Here is a 23,385-nt window from a genome sequence, read left to right on the forward strand (position 1 = left end):
AACATACAAAAATACAGTATGTTAGGGAAAAATTGCATAGAGAAATGTGTTAATAGAAATTCACACTAAAAGATTGTTGAGTTTTCATGAGATTTTTAAAAAATAAAAACAAACCACAAATTGCTACAGAAGTGTTGAGAACTGAATTTTAGATTGGAAGAATGAGTAAGCTGCATACTCTTAATGTAACCCTTCCAACACTTTATGTATGGAATTCTATTAGTAACTAACTGCCTAGTCTTAGTGTTTGCAGCAAGATGGTTCAGCTGAGCCCAAGATATTATATTGTTATCTAATAAAAGAATGTAATTTAAAATATTGATGGCAACAGATGCAGAAGGTGAGATTCTGAATTCTGGTACAGGCACTTAAACGAATGTTGACTTTGGGAGGTAATAACAGACCTTGGTACATCAACATTTTTCCAGCTCTGTAAGCTGGCCTACTGCTCATTCCCTCACTAGCCTGGAGGCAATTTAGAGAGATAAACTGTGTTTCTTCCTCTTCCTCCTCTGCCTCCCGGATCACCTAGCTACTAACTGATTGGAAACAAAATATTCAGTAAAAGATACAAAACTGTTTCCATCTTGCTCTATTGTGTGCTGGGTTGGTCTAGTTTCATATGCAAAATACTTATAAGGAAACTGGCTTCTTCATTTTAGTGCAGAGCTTCTAGTTGCTTACTTCAGTAGCCTTTGATCAATGTTTGTCATTCTGGAACAAGGGTGAGGAACTGGATCCTGCTTGGTGGGCAGGATTCAAAACTCCCAACGTTCTGCAGACCACTTAGAGTGGGGAAGGGGCTTCCATTACCTGGTGTCAGGTGATGTGACTTTGAATCCATGGCATGCACAAGAAGAATTAGGAGTGCACTCTGCATGCACTCCAGATTATGAGTTTCTTCTTTTGCAGCCTTAGCTTGCATTCAAGCTACAGCTGGAAAGAAAGATTTAGGAGTTCATTTTAGAATTCATTCCTGAGTCTTCCTTTTAAATTGGCCTGCTGGTTTACCTGTGCCTTGACATATGATTTCATGTGTGGGTGTGCTTTGGGCCAAACCGATGTCATGGGGCAAATAGGAGGCCCTGGTAGGCCCATGGGTTAGAAGTTCCCCACTCCTGCTCAAGAGAAGCAATGAATAGAGCTTATAGGAGTTTTCCTGTAGATAAAAATAACTGCCTTGCTTGATCTTGGTTTAAAAATATTCTCCTTGCTAACAGCAAAGGATGTAATAATGGATATACGACTCATGATTGAAAAGCAGGCATAATTTCTTATCTTGTTCAGTTTGATATGAACCTTTCTTCTGAATCGATTGTTGTCAGTTGTAAACCACTAGGGTTAAATAATGTGCTCCAATTTGAAGATTTGCCTGTTTGTTCTGCCTCAGGTTAATTTGCTAAAGCTTAGCAGGCAGGGTGATAAATGCCTTAGATATTTCTAAAATAGGTAGCTTGGGATGTAAGCTGCCAATTCCAGAACTCTTGAAGTGCCAACTAGGATTCTGTGAGGTTAGCTACAGCTTTATAGCTTGAAAGGTTTGATGCTTAATATCTATTGAGCTAGTGCAGACAAAATGTATTCTTTTTCTGAAGAAAAAGTGACGTTAAAACCTTAAGTTGTGTCAGGAACCCAACCATGAACAGGATCCTTGACTTTTGACTCCATCTCAATATTCTTGAATCCTTTCAGACATTGGACCCATCTTTGACTACTACATGGAGGCCCACTTTTATTTTTAATTATATATTGCTGCCTTCCTGTTTTTCTCTCTGAAATGCTCAGTTGCATCTTAAAGAGTACAGAAGATGAGAAAACCCACTTCTTTTGAAATTCCCTCTTCCATGTAAATTCTAAAAGTGCAGGTGAGCTGCCCTTATGTGCATCTGGCCACCCTTTCTCTGTTTTCTCTCTTTTACAGCCCAGTCCTAACTACGTCAACTCAGAAGTCCTATTGAATTCAGTGGGGCTTACTCCTAGGTAAGTAGGGTTAGGATTGCAGCCTAAATCATTAGACACAATATGTTAGTTATGTCATTGCTGCAACCCACCTTAAATAGGAGTGTGGCCTACTTCTGTCCATGAGTATAATGCACATCCTGTAAATTATTATTTATTTTCATGATCGGAGTTGCTGTATGAGCGCCACAACCCCATAGTCACCTTTGACTGGACTTAACTGTCCAGGGGTCCTTTACCTTTTTATAAGGGCTCGTCCACACTTCTTTTTTATTTAGTTTTTTTTTGTCCATACTTCTGCTTGTCCTGTGCCTATGAAGCACACTTCCAAGTAGTTTTCTACTTGCCCTATGCTTTCTAGGCATGGCTCCAAGCAGTTTTGCCATTTCCCTGCTGCTTTCCCCTGGAGAACCTATTCTTTAGTGCTAAATCGGAGCAAACATCAATCCAGAGAAAACCTGATTGAAATTTGCTCTGATTCTACAGTAAACAGTGGGTTTTCCAGGGATAAGGCATCAGGACAATTGAAAGTGTGGATGAATCCTAGGTTTTCATATGCTAATGATTTGCTTTTTAACACAAGAGATAATTAAAGTTCATTTGTTCCCTGATAGCAGGCTGCAAAAGTCTTAGCTTTTAGAATATTTCTGTTTCTGAAATAAAAATTATGCTGGTCTTCCTATTTGTGAACTATTCACAATGTATTTTATTGCAAAACTAACAATCATTGCTTAGGAAATGGTTTTAATTGTTACCTGTGGTTCATTCGTCAATCTCCCTGCATGTGAGAACTTTATTTTGGAACTGTACTTTTTGCTGGTTAATGATAGACATAGCTCCACTGTGCCTGCTAGTGGCAGTTAGTGACATCAACCCCCATTCTACCTCCTCTCTGATTATCCTTATTTTGGGGACTGGACAATTAGAGAAGCAAATTCATCACGCACTTCATGCCTTTTGGTTCTATTTGAGACTCAGTAGGAGCAAAATATATATTTTCTTAATCAAAGGGATTGGAAAAAGATCCATAGTTCGGGTACAATGATTTGTGTGTTATTTTTCTGTGATAATCAACTGAGTGAAGGAGAGGGCGTATTTGAAGATGTACTCTGAAGCTGATCAGTGGGACAGGATATGGTGGTGATTGTTTGAGAATTTATAACCATGTCCAAGTAAGATTACAAAACTGTCTCAGAAGGGTTTACTTTAAAACCCTTCTGACATCTACCCTCATAGCAACTGAACAGGCAGCAGTTTTCTTTCTTGAGTTTGCTGCCGCAAATATGTCTGTAGACTAGGCTTTCCAGACAGGCCTTTGCACCCTAAAGCAACAATTGATCTGAGGCAATTACAGGATTCAAATCCTGTCACCTCGTCCATTGGGGATTCTCCGTCCTTCCTTCTGCTGGGCCAAGGTGCTGTTTTTGCCAGTTGGTTCTGGTGTGTTCTAATTTGCAGAGAACACCTGTTCCTTAATTATCCACATCCCTTGTCTGTCTCTTTGTTTCAGCTCTTTTTGATGTATGAGCTAATCATCTCTTTTTGAAGGGGGTTGTGTTAATTGTTTGTGTGTTCCTAAGGAAGAAGGGCTGGGAACTGAATAATAACTTCCAGATTTAAAAGATGGCTGCTCTTCTTTTGGTACTGATACAACTTTTTGATCTGCTTGCTGTGGTCATGTGTTTTGGAGTGCACCAAATAATCATTGTTAATATAACAGTGAGAAAGGGAAACATCTGAGAATCTTAACTGCAGTTGAGCATATTGTGCTAGTATTGCTTGTAGATTGCCTCTAAACCAGGCATGAATGGGAGGGGACAACCAAAGTGCTTCTGCTGCGACAACCTAAGTGTTAACTTCAGTCTCCATGTCTGTTTGTCACTGATTCCCCAAGCTACCATGGAATGCTAGATCAGGTTTGACATTGAATTGTTGCTGGGCAGTAGTGAACAGCATTGTGGGACTTTATCACTTACCTGACCTCCTTCCTGCTTAGTTACTGCTTCATGGGGATAGGAGGAGGCAGTGGTGAGGTCAGTGCAGTACTAGCATGCAAGTAGAGCCAATCCTGTGAGTCAGCTGGTGCCGACCTTATCACCCCCTCATCCTCAACCCCCCCCCCCCATCTCTCCATCCTGATATGCAGTGACTTGGCCAGAGGGAAGTCAGGTAAATAACACATACATACTGTGTCATCAGCCACTGCAGCTAGTTAAAACAAATTAAAACAGAAATATAGCCCATTAAATGTATGTTTTTGTCCCATAACACTTTCCACTTTAATTCTAATTGTGCAAGCATAGTTACGGAAGTTTTCACTTATTCTTTATATTTAGAACTTTGATACAGGGAACAGAAAAGAAAACATAAACTAAATGGATCAATGTATCTCTTTATTAGTAATCTTTTCCCCACCTTCTTCCCTTGCCAATAAAAATAATCCCTCTGGGATAGGATTCTATTTCACTTAACTCAGTCCATGCTCACCCACATTTCAAACCTCTTGACATTCTTTGAGTGTTATTTAAAGCCCTCTTCTCATTATTATATAGCTTAGTTAATTAGAGACTTTTGGTAGAGTAGTAATTCATTCCCCAGTGATAGCAAATCAGCATAAAGAGGTCACAGCTCCTTCGCATGCTGTGCAGTTTCTCTGATACTGTTGTGTTGCCTGGGCGGTGAAGGAAAGTTGCATAGATGAAATGCTATTCTTGGCTGCTAATGCTGCATTTTGTCAAGGGCCTCTGAATGGGCATGTTTTCAAAAGGCAGCTTCAGGATGCTTATCTGATCCTGTTCACATCCTCACATTGCTTTTAGACCAGTAGTTTTCAGCCATTGGTCCCATTGCCGCCCACTGGGATCTGCAGAAAGAGGGCTGGCATAGAGGAGGAGCTATTTTCTGAAGCAGCAAATGGAGAACTTTACTGTCCGCAGGAGGTCATAGCTGTCTGGTTGGTTGTTTTAATTAGCAGGCTACTTTCTTGCATAAATGTGCCCTCCGTGGCTCACAACACAAGAAGAGTAATACATCTCAAAACATCATTGATTGAGTTTACTTAAATGCCACTTTTCCACAATGAGCTGTGCCCAAAGTGGCTTGCAGCAAACATTCAGAACATTGAAATACAGAGCACTGGAAATACAAATATACAAAATACAAAACATGCCAGTAAATTAAAAAATGATTAAAAAAATCAACTATTTGGCAAACACAGAAAAAGTTCAGCAGTAATCATCTAGGCTTAAATATATAAATTCAAAGAAATGCAAGAGTTAACAAACAATAAACTTTTTGGTATTGGTCTTGCTGCACTCCAAGGAGTTCAGTTCAGAGGAGAGGGGTAGATGACATACAGCTGGCTCCCACATCTCTCCTCTAGGGGACACCGACAGCATCAAAAGGCAAATGTCAGAGACGGTGATGATGGTAAGTCTTCCTCAACATCTTGCAAGTGTCAGCAAGTCTTATTGCCCTTCAAAATCCCTCAGTAGCATGGCTTAAATACAGTACAGAGGGGAAGGGTCCTCTCACCAGACCGCTATTACGATATAAATAATGTAAAATAATAGTAAATATGGCATTCCAAACAACTAGCTCTTTTCAGTGTCACTTTTATAACATTTTTAAGTTGATACAAAATTATCAGTCATTTTGTATCAATAGTATCAGTTGATACTATTGAAATACATAAACCAGTCAGAGGAAACGTTCTAGTGCAGCCACATAAGAAATTATATAACTGGTGTGTCAAAACAGAAATGCTTGTAAGCTTGTAACTATTCCTGTGTCAAAACTTTTCCTTAAGAACTATTTTAGCAAACCTTAAGTCTTAATTCATAAAACCCTTGTAGTCTCATGTTATTTGAAAACCACCCCATGTCTAAGCTAAGTTCCATGCTACTTGCAGGTGTTCTCAAGGAGGCACAAGGGAATTTTTAGGTTGATTGGTAAAAGGAAGCCTTATAGAAAAATACTTTCACCTGGTGGCACTGAGAGTTTTAACAGGAAGGGTGGATAAGCAGAGGGTTATACATGATGCCTTGGCTGGAACTCCTTCACCCAGCCCAGCACAGGACCCAGGGAAGCTGGGGTGCCATTATAGAGACATACTGCTAATTCTTTATTTTATTTTTAAGGGTTCTCAATCAAGGCAGGAGTATTAAATTAGATGTTATGATGTCATCATTCTTTTTAACTTTGTGAACTATTCTGCAATCAGAATATGCAAAAATTAGCATGTAGAAGAACGTATAATTGGATAAATCAGTGAAATAGTGAAACATTTGCTATTATGATCAACTATGACTCTGAAGAATAATGAGATTAAAATTTGATAAAACTTAAATGTGCAGAAGGAACTGAATTAAGTAATTGGGCTTAATGAACTGGTTAATTATTGATTTCATGCAAATGATTGTTATTTCATTTGTAATATGAGGCTCAATTTTTAACGAATTAGCTGATTTATTATAATGAAGAATCCCTTTAATGAATTAGTTGATTAAAATAATTAGGAAACTGAATAATAATTGTTTTACTGTTGATGGACTTGATGCTGTAATTTGAAAGGCGAAAATATCTTAACTAAATGAAGAAAATGAAGACAAACAAAATATTCATCCTAGAGATGCATCAGAATTACAGGTGTGAGATTATTAGATAAATCAGGAACATATGGAAGCAGTCCCAGAGAGAAAAAAGGATGCACGAGAGATTAGAAAAAAAATATTTTTTCTAGTTTGAATCCATGGGGAAGATATAATTTTCCTCAGATGTTATCCCAGATATAAAAATATATATTTTAGAATGGCTATGAAATGGCTCTCATAAACCTTTCTTTGGAAAGCATATTACAGAAATAGATACTTTTAAAGAAGGTGACTTGATTATATGGTGTGTGTGTGTGTGTGTGTGTTATATTAATATAAAGATATTGAAATTTAAAACCTGAAAATTGGATTCTGTCATTCTGTGGCATACTGTACCATACCCTGGTGTTGCTTTTTTTGTTTTTTTGTTTTTTTTGTTTTTGCAAGTGCTTAAAAATTAAGAAGAATAGAAATACCGGTAGTAATGGCTATGTATTTGAATAGGTGACTTCAGTAAAGGGAAAACTATCAGATATTCATAAAGTAGTTTAAAGATAGAACCATTAAATATTTTAACATTTTACTTTGGACCACATTTTTCATATTCTCCCATGGACAATATACTTGCTTCAAGAAAGCATAATTCATCAAATTCTTATTGGTGGAAAAATGTTGCATTCAGTTTCACACCATACCGCTGACAAAATCTAGTCCATTATGTATATATAACCGTCAGAAGTGCAGAACAATGCAAATTCAATGGTCCAAATGGCTTTCTCCCCCAGAACTTTATAAATTAGTAACTTCACTTATAGTCAAAACAAAGTAAAAAATAAAAAAGCTCATACCAAGAAAGCTCATACCAAGAACAAACTTAGTTGGTCTCTTAAGGTGCTACTGGAAGGAATTTTTTATTTTTTACTTTGTTTTGACTATGGCAGACCAACACGGCTACCTACCTGTAACTCTCACTTATATTACTTATCTTTGTATTTTTACAAAATATTTTGAATAATAAGTGGGTGTATGTTGTAAGAACATAGGGGGTATTTTAAGGACAGGAAAATTTGCATATATAAAAATGTTATCCCCAAATTTCATTTCATACTCTCCCAGTCTTCATTAAGCAGTCAGCACTACCAAGCTGATGGACTGTGATTAATAAAAGCATCTCATATGGCAAATAATGAGTTTTTCACAAAATAAATGGAGAGCCAAGTTTTTTGAAATATTGAACTATATTACAAAGCTGCAGTATTGTTGCACCGTTGGGAACTTTTGAGAGCTTTGAAGAATATTTATGGCTTTCATAGAAATGAGACTAAACAGGCTCCCTGACTACCAGCTTTAGGTAAGAATTAATAAAGAACTGACATGTAGAATCAGGATTGCAGCTAATGTTAACTTGCCCTTTAACTGTTAGATAAGTTCTGCCTCTTTCTTAGTCTCTTTATCTCGCCATTATAGGTGATTACAATAATACAGACTTTACTGGTTTTGGTATTTTATTTATAAATTTTGAATAAACAAGATAAGAAAAGAATGTTGCTTGTCTAGACAGCGGAAATAAATGGAAATTGGGTCTAAAATTAATCTTCCAATATTTTATCAATATTTACAAACTAGACATTTTAAAGAAAGGTTGACATTTAATAGTGATCTAACTATTTGAGTTATTAATTATCAGTGTAATGGATCTATAGGACTTTTCCCAGCAGTTTTATTACGTGCTTTTAACAAAGTACTTTGCAGAATCAGCTTTACTGTTTCTTAAAAAAAATGGGAACAGAACATTGATATAATTATGCAAAATAAAGAGCAATATCTATTAAGACAAAGTGTGTCTCAATTTGTAACCTTTAATATAAAAAATTGTCCTTGACACCAGTAAAGAAGAGAATCTATATTAGTAATGTGAAATTTTGAAAATCTGGCAGTTTGAGGGCTGACTTGCTGCCCTTTTGTTTGTCACACAATAATTAAAATGGTCTGGATAAGAGTGAAGAGACATGTGTTAGGGGGATCTGAAATTGGGTCTCTAGCTGTTTTTTAAAATAAAAGTTCAGTAACAGGTGAGGGGAGACTAGAATCTTACTGGGACATCTTTCTGAATGAGAAATCATTGCCTTCTCCTCCCCTTCCTAGTTGATTATTTGCCTCAGGGGGCAACACATACTAGTATTTTAGGGCAAAGGCTAGCTTGGGGTGATATTTTTGTGGCCAACGGTGAGGGGACAAGTTTAAAGTATCCTGCCATTCAGCATTGTGGTCATGATTGGATACAGCCTCTCTCTCCCCCAACCCAGGGGCCTGGTAGCCACTACAACTTTTTTTCAGTAACACAACAACAACAACAACAACAACAACAACAACTATAATGGTACAGAATCTGATAGCATTCAATATACTGGCTCTTCTGCTGGGTTATTTGAAGAGAGTCTACAAGAAGAGGAAGTTGAAGTAATGTAAAGCATAGTTGCGTTGGCAAATATGAGGAGGTGGAAAACAAAAATGGGTGTGTGTGTGTCATGTTCTACTTAACAAGTTTGGTCTCGGTTGCAAATTGAAGAAGAATGAACAACCATTTTGAAGTGGGAATCTTCTGTTCATTTTGATACCTATAGAGGGGTTAAACAGGAATAAGTTTGGAAGTTTTAGCACCTTCCCTAAATTTATACTGATTTGCTCATCATTTTTTGTTAATTATATGCTAATTCTCTCCCCCCCCCCCCAATGATGTATTCTTTGTATAGGGTGTTTAATATTGACATTACAGTATCTTTTATTAAACTCTAGAGAATAATACTGCTAAATAGGTTAGCAACAGCGAGTATGCAAGCCTAAACAGAGTATGGGCAAACAATGGAAAATAAATATTTTGTAGTGCTACGTAGCAGTCATTAGCAAAAAAAATTGAACCAAAATTTCACAAATGTTCTAATTCTGCCCTAGTCAGATGTCAGTCAAATGGTTTGACTGTGAAAAAAGTTTGTTTTGCTTTTTAAACAAATGAATAATTATTAGTAATAGAGACATTTTATGTGTTGTACATAGTTTGCTTTTCTTTAACTCCATGATTTTCTTGACTTTTTGTTTGTTCCTTATTTCAGGCTGCATTTACCATCCTCTTGGGCCCATTCACCTTTTTTAATGTGCAGAAAACAAAGTATCTTCAGATCCTGACATCACTCATGAGGTGGATAGGTAAGTCCATGAACAACTGCTGTTCTGCACGCACATTACAAATCATGATATCATTGTGGGTTCATCCTCTGATCTTACAATAGTCATGACATTAGACTGCTTTCAATGAGTAGTTTTTCATGCAAGTGAGATGGTAGCTGATAGGCGAGACTGCCAGCATTGCAAGAATTGCTGCATTGCTGGCCTTTGTATCTCCCTTGACAGCGCTGCAGTTGTTAGTTTCTATGTCATGAACCTCTCTGATTCTTAGCCAGGAGACTAGGGTTTGTTGCTGCAATTGCTAGACATCTTGGAAACCTAGAGAGAATAACAAACTTCATGAGTAAAGAGGGAACCGCAGTATAGAAAGATAGATGCATTTTATTTAAAGGTGTAATTGAATTTGAAGCTACATTTGTATGTGTTTATGCGCCTCATACGGCCGAAAGCAGTTTTTCATGAATCTAATTAAGGTTTGGGATACATTTGTTGCAGGCAGCATACATATAGGAAGAAGACTTTAATGAGGTATTGAGCCCAAGATTAGACAGATCAACAAACACAGGACATGCTAATAATTTCCCAGTTATCTTTTAAAAAATGGTTGGCTGGGTATTTGGTGATATTATCACCCTAACAAAAGGGACTGCACTTATTATTCTAGCATTCATAGGTCTTTTTATTACACTTTTGTAACATCATTTTTCAAAAGTCTATTGTAAAAGCAGAAATAGATACAAGGTTTAATCCTGATCATGCGCCATTAACTCTTTATTGGGAATTTAAAGAGAGATGATCTGATTTGGCAGCTACATTACCTTTTTTTAAGAGAATGTAGTCTTCACTACAGAGTAGGTGGCTGGAGTGGGGGTGAGATTCTAATCCCATTGTCATGGATCATGGATCAAGTCCTCCCAATGTCCCTATCCCTGAAACAAAAATGGTATGAGTAAGCAACAACAACAGCATTTGTTTTACAAACAAGAGATTCATTTTGTATCCAGTGGTGCTCACTTTACACAAAAAAGCAAAGACAAATGCAAAAAGCAAGGGCGCTCAGTGAACAAGCACTGAGGTGTGGCCTTCAGATCTGTGAATGCTCAGAACAGACAAATGATTGTGATATAAGTTAAAGCTTCCCTCATGGGGCTGTATCTGAAGCAGTTTTGACTCCTTCCATATCTGCTATAGTGGCTATGCCATATAGTTCTCATAACAATAGATGAAGTACAGTGGTACCTTGGGTTAAGTACGCTTCAGGTTAAGAACTCCGCTTAAGAACAGAAATCATGCTCTGGCGGCGCAGCGGCAGCAGGAGGCCCCATTAGCTAAAGTGGTGCTTCAGGTTAAGTACGCTTCAGGTTAAGAACGGACCTCCGGAACGAATTAAGTACTTAACCCGAGGTACCACTGTAGAAGCCTTCATAATGGGTTGTCTGGTCAGGCAGTCCAATCAATCACACAGTTTTGTTGCTTAGAGATCCATGGGAGGGACCTCTTTGCCAAAGCTGTATTCGGGTTTAGGATTGGCTGAGTGATGCAGAAAGCTGATTGGCCAGAGAACAGGAGATTGGCAGAAATGCCTCTAAGTCCAAGGAGGCATAAAATGTGTGGGGAACAGGAAAGAGTGTGTGGATTTGAGATTTGGGGGAGGAAATGTTTAAAAACTCCTTGACATACTCGAGTGGGAGGGCTGTGCCCCAGTAGCCCTAATGAACCAGCCTTCACTGTCCTTATCACACCATTTTTACCCTGTCCATATAAAATCTTTGTAGGCTCTGACATCCTTGCTGGAAATGGTGATCTCATTAAGTGGTATTAGGAATGAAAAAGTAACTCCTTCTAAGGTCACTGATCCAGGGCTGATCACTCAACTTTCACTTTGTGTTGTGTGTAAATATATCATACTGATCTCATCCTGTCTCTCTGAAAACCTGACACCTGTCTTTCCTGAAGTTGTAAGATAATGAAACCTTAGTACACAAGCCAGGCTTTGCCTCTGAGTGCTTGGTGAAGATGAGAAAGGTGAGAACAGTTTGGGCACAATGTAGGGAGAAACCTGTTCATTACTTTAATTCCTGCTCAGGGTCAGTGGAAGATAAGCAGCCCCCAGGTAAAATTTAATTACTATGCCCTTACTGACTATTCAGTGCATATGATTTTCAGTAAATTATTTTTTGAGAGAAGGAAAATATGAGCTTAGTGATCTTATTGAAGTGTCAGACCTGTTGTCATCCAGGGCAGTATCTGTTTATGCAGGGCAGCAGCGGGTTCAGATTCTTACCAGCATCTAGTATCTTCCTGTTATTGTATGAGCACATGCAAGCTTTGCGAATTCCATGCTCGTTGGAGCAAATGACGATCTTATTAAGTGGTATTATGAGTTTGAAGAGCAATCCTTTCTCAGCTTGGAAATGGAGTTATTTGCTGTTAACAACCCTCTCACTGGCCTTGACTGAAGCAAATGAACTCGCCTCCCCACCCCTGTTTTGCAGACTCCATCCACTTGGACTCAAGAGCACAGATAGCATTTCCTGGCTCAGTACAAGGCAGTGGTGCCAAAGGTGTTTCTGGAAGCACCCTTGAGCTTTCATGCCAAACTCTTTGTGTTAGGCAGACAGATCCTAATTAGTATTTTGTACTGTTAACAGGCATGCATCTGTTTTTGTTTTTTGTTTCTGCTACTTATAGGATTACAGTACACTGTAGTCTTCTCCCTCTACTTAGTTTGGTTAATTCTCTTTGTGGCACAATGAACTTGGCTAATCAGAGACCAGAATCTCTTTATAATGGAGCAATAAATTTGGGGGAGCCGACTAACCTTAGTAAAACATGATTTTTAAAATCTGACACACAGTATGCCTGGCACAGGAGTTGCCTTGCTGTGCTCAGTGGTTTCATTCAGGCTGGCAAACATTAGTCTGTTCTGCTTCAGGTGTATGCTAAATTAAGATGACCATAGAGCAGAGTGTTCTTGACAACAATGCTACATATGAAGATCATCTTGGGGACCTGCGTTTTTCAGTGGTAATGAACACAGTCCCTTTGTTTTGAAGACAGCCACCTACTGAAACATCAGGCCAACAATATGGCATAAGAAATATTTGAAATTATCTAGGGCTTCAGAATACAAGTGTGATAAAGTCAGCAGCTCCCGACAGCTGGGGTAGAATCTGTTAGCCAAGACTTTTGGGCATGGTCTGGAAACAAAGGCTGGCACGATGTAGCAAACTCCTTGTCATAACAAATAAGAGGAAGAAGGGCACTGGGACACATCACCTGAAGTGGAGCAAGCTCCAGATAAAAGTGCCTCTCAATGCAGATGCCTGGATCCATATTGACTCCTCTAGGGATCACTCTTTGTGCATTCATTTAAAAAAGACTTTCAAAATGCTGATCTTGTTTTCATATTAAAACCCATTCTAGCCTCAGTAATTCTGCCACTCTGGCATGTGTGTTAATAGAATTATTGAAAATAAGCCTAGCTATGGCCCTGTTATATTGCTGTTAGCTGAAGCAGTATGTGCAAAAGCTTGCAGACAATGCCTGGTGATGTGTTAGACGCCAGAAGGAGTGGTTGCATAAGATTACCAGCAGTCCAATGCTAAATCAGTGCCTTTATATTGCTCCATTAGTAGCAGAAGCAGATCTGTGTATAAGAAGCAAATGTGTCATTCAGTTATATATACGTAATATAATTAGTGTCTCTTAATAAAACTGAAATAATGTTATGTAAGTTGGCTCTTCTTAGCACAGAAAATGGTGTCAAGATCTTTAAAAGTTTCAGGTAAGCTAATGTAGCTTCTTGCTCAGAGATGATCCCAAGGCAGCATGCCTAGTTAATTATGAAATAATCTGACCATAAACATTGATAAAGGAAATCACTTGTACTTAATATTCATTATTCATTATTGTTTATTTTATTAAAATAATTTCTAACCCACTGTTCATTGAGTAATCAATGAAGTCCTTTTGCTCTTTGTCTCTCCAGCTGCTTTACCACACATCCAGAATAATTCACTCATCCTTATTGTATAGTGCTTGTCCTCCAAAATAACTTCCTTTTCCTCCAAATTAGTTTCCTTTTGGTTGAATCCCATTGTCAGCTCCAATGCCCACACATGGCCATAGTTGTTGTTGTTCAGTCGTTCAGTCGTGTCCGACTCTTCGTGACCCCATGGACCAGAGCACGCCAGGCACGCCTATCCTTCACCACCTCTCGCAGTTTCGCCAAACTCATGCCAGTAGCCTCGAGAACACTGTCCAACCATCTCATCCTCTGTCGTCCCCTTCTCCTTGTGCCCTCCATCTTTCCCAACATCAGGGTCTTTTCTAGGGAGTCTTCTCTTCTCATGAGGTGGCCAAAGTACTGGAGTCTCAACTTCAGGATCTGTCCTTCTAGTGAGCACTCAGGGCTGATTTCTTTGAGAATGGATAGGTTTGATCTTCTTGCAGTCCATGGGACTCTCAAGAGTCTCCTCCAGCACCATAATTCAAAAGCATCAATTCTTCGGCGATCAGCCTTCTTTATGGTCCAGCTCTCACTTCCATACATCACTACTGGGAAAACCATAGCTTTAACTATATGGAAGATTCCCAAATATCTAGTCCACCAATTCATTCAGTGTGTGCTTGTTACTGCTAAAACTTATTTAAATGGTCTCTTACCTCTCTAACTTCCCTGTTGCTCTTCTACTCCTTCAGTTCAACTTTCCCTCCTATCTCTGCAACTGCCTTGGGAAGCTAAGCGAGGTACCTGAACCTTTCTATTGAACCTTGATGGTTGTGTGTGCGCGTGTGTGTGTGCGCGCGTGTGTGTGTGCGCGTGTGTGCGCGCAATTATTTTAAGCTCATATGTCCCAGACAATAGGACAGAGTCTTTGTTGGATTGCTGGATATTATCTGGTCTCCGAGTCAAGATGTCCCAATTATGAATCTGCTCCCAGATGAACCTGACCACATGGCTGGTCTAAACTAGCTCCAGTGTTGCCTCTTTGTGTGTGCACATGCGCATGACAAACAGCCATGGGGGCTGCATGCAGCCTCAGTAAACCGGATTGGTTTGGGGTATCATCTGCTGCCAGGAATATCTGTGAATGAATGATCGCACTGGAGTTCTCTATTCATTGTCTGTGCTGTCATCCACCAACTGGAGCCGACTGGATTTTTAGACTGGATAGATCAACTCTTGATCAGATCTTAATAAAGCCATTCTTAAGACCTGGAACACATAAATGTGAAGTTGTATTTTGCCTATATTGAGCTTGGTCTTTTGTGCTTGTCTATAATTCTGTTTCATTTCTGCTTCATAAGCTGGAGGGAACTACTTATGCAGTGTGATATTATTCTTTTTTGCCAGACAACAGCACAATTTTTATTTTTCTTATGAAGGCTGTATATTCTTGCTGGTAGTGTGTTTTCCCCAAAATTAATGCTTAAAGGGCTTTCATTAAAAAAAAGAAGGCTGTGTTCCCATTGTCAAAGAAGGAAGGTCAGGAAGTAATGTGTGTAGGTTGCAATGGTGTAGACAGATTTGGCAATAAGATATACTATTGCTTACTATAAGAACAAATGTTACATGGAAATTATTGCCGAATTGCTCTCTTTGTAGATTTCTCAGTGGGTAGTTGGATAACAATACTTCCTGTATGACTGGGGATTTATTATTTACAAAATATATATATACTATTTTTTAGCCCTCAAACAGCCTTCCAAAACTGTGAACAGGAATTTTTTAGCCCCATCACTTACTTAAAAAGAGGAAGATACAACAACAACAACAACAACAACAACAACAACAACAACAACAACAACAACAACAACAACAACAACAATTCCCACAGTTTGTTGGGATAAAAATAACCACCACCTCCCTACAAACCAGTAAAAATGAGTAAACCTGTCTCAGAGGAGAGTTTCATAACCACAGTGCTGCCACTGAAGAAGCTCTGTCTCCTATCACTGCAAGACATGTCTCTCCCAACAGAACAAGCAGTAGGGCTTCTGATGATGGCCTCAGGTGACAAGTGAGTTATTATGGAAGGAATCAGTTCTTGAGATATCCTAGCCCCGAACCATTTAGGGCTTTGTAGGTAAAACTAGCAGCTTCAAATGCACCTGGAAAGCAGTGGATCTTGCCTGTGTGCAGTTTTAACTTAACAACAATCCTCTGTCTGAGGCTTCATGTTAATATTGTGATGAACTGACGTGGTGAAAACTAGCTGACAGGCAGTAGCTTATATTAGTTCTATTACAACCCCTTCCTTTCAAAAATCATTTGCTCATCCTGTTTTTTTGTGTAAACGACATGCCACCTGGATCTACTGTGAATTATGTAGAATGGTATTCTATATGTAGTTATCTGAAACATACTTTTCAGGATGCCACCATCACACAAATCCTTCCTTGATGCTCAGAGCAACTTCAAGTATACATGATGAAAGGATATCATGGCACATACTTTTCTGATCTGCACAACAGATACAATGGATAGATCATCTTAGACACTGGTGGCAAAGCTGTGGCTTTCCAGATGTGGTTCAGCTGCAACTCACATCAACCCCAGTCAGTTTATGACCAGGAATTATGGTTCAGCAACTTTGGGGGGCCATAGGTTAGCCACCCTTGGCCTAGACCCCTGGCATGCAGTGCCTCATTTTTTCCGTCCAGCAATGTGGAATGTTTAATTGGTTAATCAATTAGTTTGCACTGCATGTGTTGAGAAGCATATATTAAGGGCTAGAGATCATGAGAAAAACACAACAGTGTGGAAGAATTCATCATTAAACATTCAGTGTGTTAGCGGCTAAGGCATTTAATTGCAACTTGTTACAGTATGAGACTCCTAACAGGCTGCAGAGCCAATGCTGGAGAGTTTACCCAGCTAGCCCTCAGTCAGGGGCAGGTTTTGTTCAGTTTGTTACAGATGCTATATCTGATATTATTGGATGTTGTTATATTTTAACAGTTATGCCTTCTGCAAATTCCCCAGAGTGCTTGCTTTCAATTTCTCAGTCCAGTTTTTCTTCAGTGGTGCCCTGAAATTTACTCATTTCAGGAAAATTAGCATGTTAGTCCTTTGTGCAGTCTTCTTCCATGGACTGTCACAAACACTTCGGAAAGGTAGTGGCTGGATTTCTGCTCTTCTAACTGATAAGACCACACAGAAGATGAAGGCTGAAATCTTTTGCCCGCTTACTTGGGAGTTAGTCTCTTTGAACAATTGTAGGTATATTTATTAAGGTAGGTGCATCTAGGTCCTATAGCAGCATTGCAGTAAAAACTGACAATAAAACTGGAGAGTTCTGCTTTGCACATCTATGCATGTTCTTTCTTTTCATCCTTTGAACTCTCATTCAATTGCTTTCCAATACAGAGGCTTTAAATTTTGGAAAGTTATTTTTAAGAAAATGTTTGTGTCGATACAGCATGCCTTGCTTTAGTGGATAGATTAGGAAATCAATACAAGTGGCAGATTCCCTACATACACACAACTGGAAAAAATGCTCAGATTAAGCAGTGCCTCTGATGGAGAAGTAGCATGTGGAATGGTTTTCAGAAGAGGCCCTTTGTGCAGTACGGTTCCCATTATTTGTACACATTTAACAATTTATATAAACTATTGATAAACGTTTTAGACAGTAATGGTGCTTGAACTTGGGATATGAATGAAAATTGGGTATTATAACCCAATTTTGCATGGTGGTTCCTGACATCAAGAGGTTTTTGTCTTTATGGATACAGTCGAACACCATTTTGAACTAAGAAGGTAGAATAAACCTTTCAGGACTCCTGATTTTAACCACTGGTTTCAAAACTACTGTTTTTTTTTGTTTTCTTAGAATTCCCAAGCAACACTGAGTGTGATGGTTCTAGGTTTGAACTTTGGATAGTCACTTAATGATGTGTTCATTTCCCCTGATCTTGAGAAGATCCAGCGAGCTGCTTCTTTTTATTTATTTATTTAAAGCATATGATGCATTTGTTTGCTACACAAGTGAAAGAAACTAGTTCTGCATTTCCAGAGAGCCTCTGTCTAGTGTTGCTCAATCCTTACTTAGAACAAACACCTAAAATGCATGTGATTTTCTTCTGTGGTGGTTTATCTGTTACCATTTGCCTTCTCTAAGAGGAGCAATTAGTCAAAACAAAACAAAAGAACCCTCTTTTTCTGAGCTGCTGCATAGATTCATAATTCCATACAGTAATGTGGCTGTCCTGCTGCTGTTTTTAAATTAAAATGTAAATTCATCTAGAGATTCCATCTCTGAATTAGTTTTGTTCCCACTCTTAAAATTCGACAATTGCTAATTGGGAAAGGGGGCTGGGGGAATGATTCAATTTTTTAGAGCCGTGGCTTGTACAGAGGTTTAAAAACTCTTGCTATTTCCAGTCTCCTGTAGTGAGATCAGTATGTCAGCATCCTTCCCCTCTAGACAGGCACTTTTCTTCTGATAAAAGGCTGAGCTTACTGTGACAGTTTACGATAGGCCCATTCAGACTTCTTGCTCTTTTGAGTCTGTTTTACACACTGTACTGGTAGGATGGGTAAAATTCTGAGCCACAAGCCATTTCATGTTTGCTTTAAGGGTATTCAAGCAACGTCCATATCTCACCAAGTTTGTATGTGTGCATTTTCTTTTTTTCTTTTGAGGGAGGACAAGAACAGCTGTATAGTGGATAAATAATGCACCTAGAAGGGAGAAGAAAATATATTTACAATGACAAAGTTGAAATACCATGCTTCTCCACAATCTCATCTCTTTGTGAAACATCTGCTGAAGAACTAGTTTTCAGCATCGTCTGTTGGGAGTGAGGGGTGAGGTAAAGTGGTGCCAGTTTGAGTCTTAGTCCCTTGTTAGTTTCAGATAAAAAATCAAGAATGATATAGAGTGCTATATCTGGCTGTTTAAGATCTTGCTAGATAAAATGAGTGTTTAAGAAGAGCGTTTTTTCCCCAGACTGGAAGAGAAAGTTGTGCCATTTGCATGGGCCACTTCAGTTATGTTTAGCTGTGGCATTCAGAGCAACTGTTTATTTCAATCTTGTGCTACATCCAGGGTAGAAAGGAGGAGTAACCCAACATGCCATAATATCTGTAGTAGAGTATTTTGTTGCCCAGGCAGTTCTAGGAAATTGTGGTGGTGCTACATTTGATACTGGACCCACCAAATTCGAGAAGTTTTCTCGTTATGTAAGATTTCCATCTTGTTCATGACATGCCGAAGCTCTGTCCAAATATACGTTGGCAGAGCTGGTGCTATAATGAGGCAAGTTGAAACCATTTTCTCAGGCAGCAGGCAAATGTGGTTAACAAGCATGGACTGTTGTTCCCATGCCTCATTGTTGCTCCACTCTCATATTTCTCCACTCCCATTATTGCTGTCTCTGCCACCACCATTCACCCATTTGCACACTGAGTGTCTCCAACATCCGCACCCACCTCCTCCCTTGCTCTAGCACTTGAGGAAACACCCAAGGAGCCTTTCTCAGAGCAAGGCATTGTGAATACCTCTAAGCAGTAGCCAGAAAACTAAAGCAACAACAATGAGGCAGGGCACCTGCACTGCCATAGCTCAAAACGGTGGATAAATGTAGGAAAAAGTTTAAAGTTATGCTGTTTAAAGTAACTTTCACCTTGTTCCTTGTTCCTAAGCTTAAACAACATTTCTAGCTGCTGCATTTGGATTCCTTCCAGTTGGGATTCAGGCCTCATCATGGGACTGAAACTGCCTTGGTCGCACTGGTCGATAATCTCCAGCGGGCTAGGGACAAAGGTGAGAGCTGTTTCCTAGTTCTGCTGGATCTCTCAGCGGCTTTTGATACCATCGACCATAACACCCTTCTGGACCTTCCAGAGGGGCTGGGAGCTGGGGGCAGTGTCATACAGTTGTTCCGCTCCTTCCTCCTGGGCCGTGTTCAGAAAGTGGTGGTGGGGGATGAGTGTTCAGACCCCTGGGCTCTCACTTGTGGGGTGCCTCAGGGTTCTGTCCTCTCCCCCATGCTTTTTAATATCTATATGAAGCCGCTGGGAGAGATCATCAGGGGGTTTGGGCTGGGTGTTCGTCAGTATGCAGATGATACCCAGCTCTACCTCTCTTTCAAATCAGAACCAGTGAAGGTGGTGAAGGTCCTGTGTGAGTGTCTGGAGGCAGTTGGAGGATGGATGGCGGCTAACAGATTGAGGTTGAATCACGACAAGACACAACTACTGTTTTGTGGGGACAGGAGACGGGCAGGTGTGGAGGACTCCCTGGTCCTGAATGGGGTAACTGTGCCCCTGAAGGACCAGGTGCGCAGCCTGGGAGTCATTTTGGATTCACAGCTGTCCATGGAAGCGCAGGTCAATTCTGTGTCCAGGGCAGCTGTTTACCAGCTCCATCTGGTACGCAGGCTGAGACCCTATCTGCCCGCGGACTGTCTCGCCATAGTGGTGCATGCTCTAGTTATCAAATGCTTGGACCACTGCAATGCGCTCTGTGTGGGGCTACCTTTGAAGGTGACCCAGAAACTGCAACTAATCCAGAATGAGGCAGCTAGACTGGTGACTGGGAGCGGCCGCCAAGACCACATAACACCGGTCTTGAAAGACCTACATTGGCTCCCAGTATGTTTCCGAGCACAATTCAAAGTATTGGTGCTGGCCTTTAAAACCCTAAACGGCCTCGGTCCAGTATATCTGAAGGAGTGTCTCCACCCCCATCGTTCTGCCCGGACACTGAGATCCAGTGCCAAGGGCCTTCTGGTGGTTCCCTCGCTGCAAGAAGCCAAGTTACAGGGAACCAGGCAGAGGGCCTTCATGGTAGTGGCTCTCACCCTGTAGAATGCCCTCCCATCAGATGTCAAGGAAATAAAGAACTACCGTATATACTTGAGTATAAGCCTACTTTTTCAGCACACTTTTTGTGCTTTAAAAGCTGCCCTCGGCTTATACTCAAGTCAACCATTCCTTAAGAAGTGTACAAGAACGGTGGCTCTTTACTCTCCCCAGGCAGCTTGTTCCATTCCTGAACTGCTCACATAAATGCAAACTTTAGACCCCAGAAGGCAGAAAGCCTATCAGTTAAGGAAGTATTAAAACCCCACAGGTGCTCACTTTCCCTGGCTCCTGCTTAAACAGGACAGGATCCCAGCCTTCTCTGTATAACATAAGGGAACATTGCGCTGTGAGTTAAACCACAGAGCCCTAGGGCTTGCTGATCAGAAGAATGGCGGTTCGAAACCCTGCGACGGGGTGAGCTCCACAGCAGCAAAGGAGGAAGAGGAAGGAGCAGCCCAAAGGGCTGCTTTGGGCTGCTCGTTCCTCCTCTACCACAGTGGCAAAGGTGAACCGGCTTATACTTGAGTCAATAAGCTTTCCCACATTTTTGTAGGGAAATTAGGTGCCTCGGCTTATATTTGGGTCGACTTATACTCGAGTATATACGGTATCTGACTTTTAGAAGACATCTGAAGGCAGCCCTGTTTAGGGAAGCTTTTAATGTTTAATAGACTATTGTATTTTAATATTTTGTTGGCAGCTGCCCAGAGTGGCTGGGGAAACCCAGCCAGATGGGCAGGGTATAAATAAATTATTATTATTATTATTATTATTATTATTATTATTATTATTAATACTACAGCAGTGTGGACTCTTTCCCAGTACTTTCACATCTTTACCACCTAAATGCAAAGTATTCTGTCATACTCAGTTTGAGGGATAAGATATCATCCTTTTTCTCATGGGGCGACATAAGTGAATTTCATAAAGTACATTTGGTTGAAATTGAGCAGCGTAGCAAGTACATAGTTATGCTAGTGCCCCCAAATTCTGAACTTTTGCTGTGTACTGGATGAGAATAAATTAGGCAAAACAGCACTCCCATTTTGCTGACTAGGTGCCTGCAGTCTTTTTTTATAAGACTATAATGCCTCCCTATATCTTGCATGGTCTTCCCTATCTCCTTACAGGCTGACCCTCCACATTGCTCCTGTGTCCTCTTTTGGGGACACTTTTTTTTCCAGAGCCTGCTCACATTCTGAACTTCTTTGTCATTTCTGTTGAGTTCTTGTTCCTAAGAGTGATATATTAATGATGTATTTCAGACATTGCAGTTCTTATAGTTTGTTATTCTTGCCACTGTTGGGTACTGAAATATGTAATAAATTTTATTAAAGCTTGCATAGAATGAAGCCTATGGCTCAAATAAATGTGAAGAAGAAGACGGTGCCATCTGCAGGAGAACTGTTAAATAACTTAAAACAAAAAACATAATCATGCATCCCATTAAGTGACCTCTAATCCATGAAAGTTACACCATAATTAATTTGTTAGTCTTTAAGGTGCAACAAGACTATTGTTTTTCCTGTTCCTTCTGGAAACTTTAAAAAAGTTGATCAAAGACATGATTACTTGAAATTAAGGGGAACTGAAATCAGTGAGGCTTCCAAGATATTTCTTTTTTAATCTTGGTGTGTTAGACTAATACTAGTGTTTCAATGTTGTCCATCATTTACCCTCTGTTTGCATTTCTCTTGAATCTTACCTCAGAACCTCTCAGTGCCAGTGTTTTGCTGGGTTTCTAGGCCATCACCCTAACATTTTGCGAGCCTTTGCTTATACTAAGGGAGCTTGACAACAACTGTCTATGAGCATGTGCAACAGTGAGAGGAGGAATCTGTCCCTGAAGCCTCACCTAAGGGCATTTCCCACCTTCAGAGGGACTGCAATATCCTCTCCTCTTCCTCCTACTGTGTTCCTCCTGGTGCTTCCTCCTCCTAGAGCCAGTGTGGTGTAGTGGTTAAGAGTGGTAGACTTGTTATCTGGGGAACCGGTTTCGCGTCTCCACTCCTCCACATGCAGCTGCTGGGTGACCTTGGGCTAGTCACACTTCTCTGAAGTCTCTCAGCCCCACTCACCTCACAGAGTGTTTGTTGTGGGGGAGGAAGGGAAAGGAGAATGTTAGCCGTTTTGAGACTCCTTCGGGTAGTGAAAAGCGGGATATCAAATCCAAACTCTTCTTCCTAAGAGTCTATCCTGATACTTTTTTTGATGAGGAACAAAGCAAGAGGCATGTATTGCGAGAGGGTGATTCATTATCATTATGTACTGGCGTATTGATTCTCCACTTTGGGAGGAAAGTTCTGTCACGCCATCAGCTAGGACTGATGGATAGCTCTGCCAGAAATGTGTCAAAACTCTTGACACAGTGCTTGCTTAAACAAATAGTTCTAAGTGGATTGAGGGAAGGAATGGGCTATGGGCACCTCCTTTTCTGTCAAGATGGTGGGGTGGAATTTCATGCTCTCATCTGCTCTGCATTACTTGGAGAAATGAAAACTGAAAGTTGAAGAATATATGGCTCTGGGGAAGGTAGAATAACTGAGTTGCTGGGAAATGGGATACCTCAATTTACACCTCCTGTTCTGTGTATATCTCCTGTTGCATGCAACCAGAAAGCCATTCTGGCCAAGAATTTCCATAGTAGTAGTCTTTTATTACTCTGTTGCAGCAAAACCAACTAAGAGTCTTGTGGCACATGGAAAGAGTTAGAGGTACTTATACACATGGTGGTGGTGGGAAGTGTTAACAGTGAGGATGGAGGGAAATTAAATGTAGAAAAATAAATAATAATGATTATGGGCAGGATTATTCCACTTGTGCAACAGTACT

General features: G+C 40.0%; 1 protein-coding gene across 2 annotated transcripts in view; it reads left to right on the forward strand.

Moving 5' to 3' along the window:
* Positions 1 to 23,385, forward strand: part of TMEM104 (transmembrane protein 104) — a 77,445-nt gene that overhangs the window by 40,766 nt on the left and 13,294 nt on the right. For both annotated transcript variants that reach the window (XM_033139253.1, XM_033139254.1), the window contains exon 9: positions 9,662 to 9,755. In XM_033139253.1, coding sequence (XP_032995144.1) covers positions 9,662 to 9,755 — 94 coding nt within the window. The remainder of the gene's footprint in view (positions 1 to 9,661; positions 9,756 to 23,385) is intronic.

Source organism: Lacerta agilis, chromosome 2 (genome assembly GCF_009819535.1).
Source record: "Lacerta agilis isolate rLacAgi1 chromosome 2, rLacAgi1.pri, whole genome shotgun sequence".
NCBI lineage: Eukaryota > Metazoa > Chordata > Lepidosauria > Squamata > Lacertidae > Lacerta > Lacerta agilis.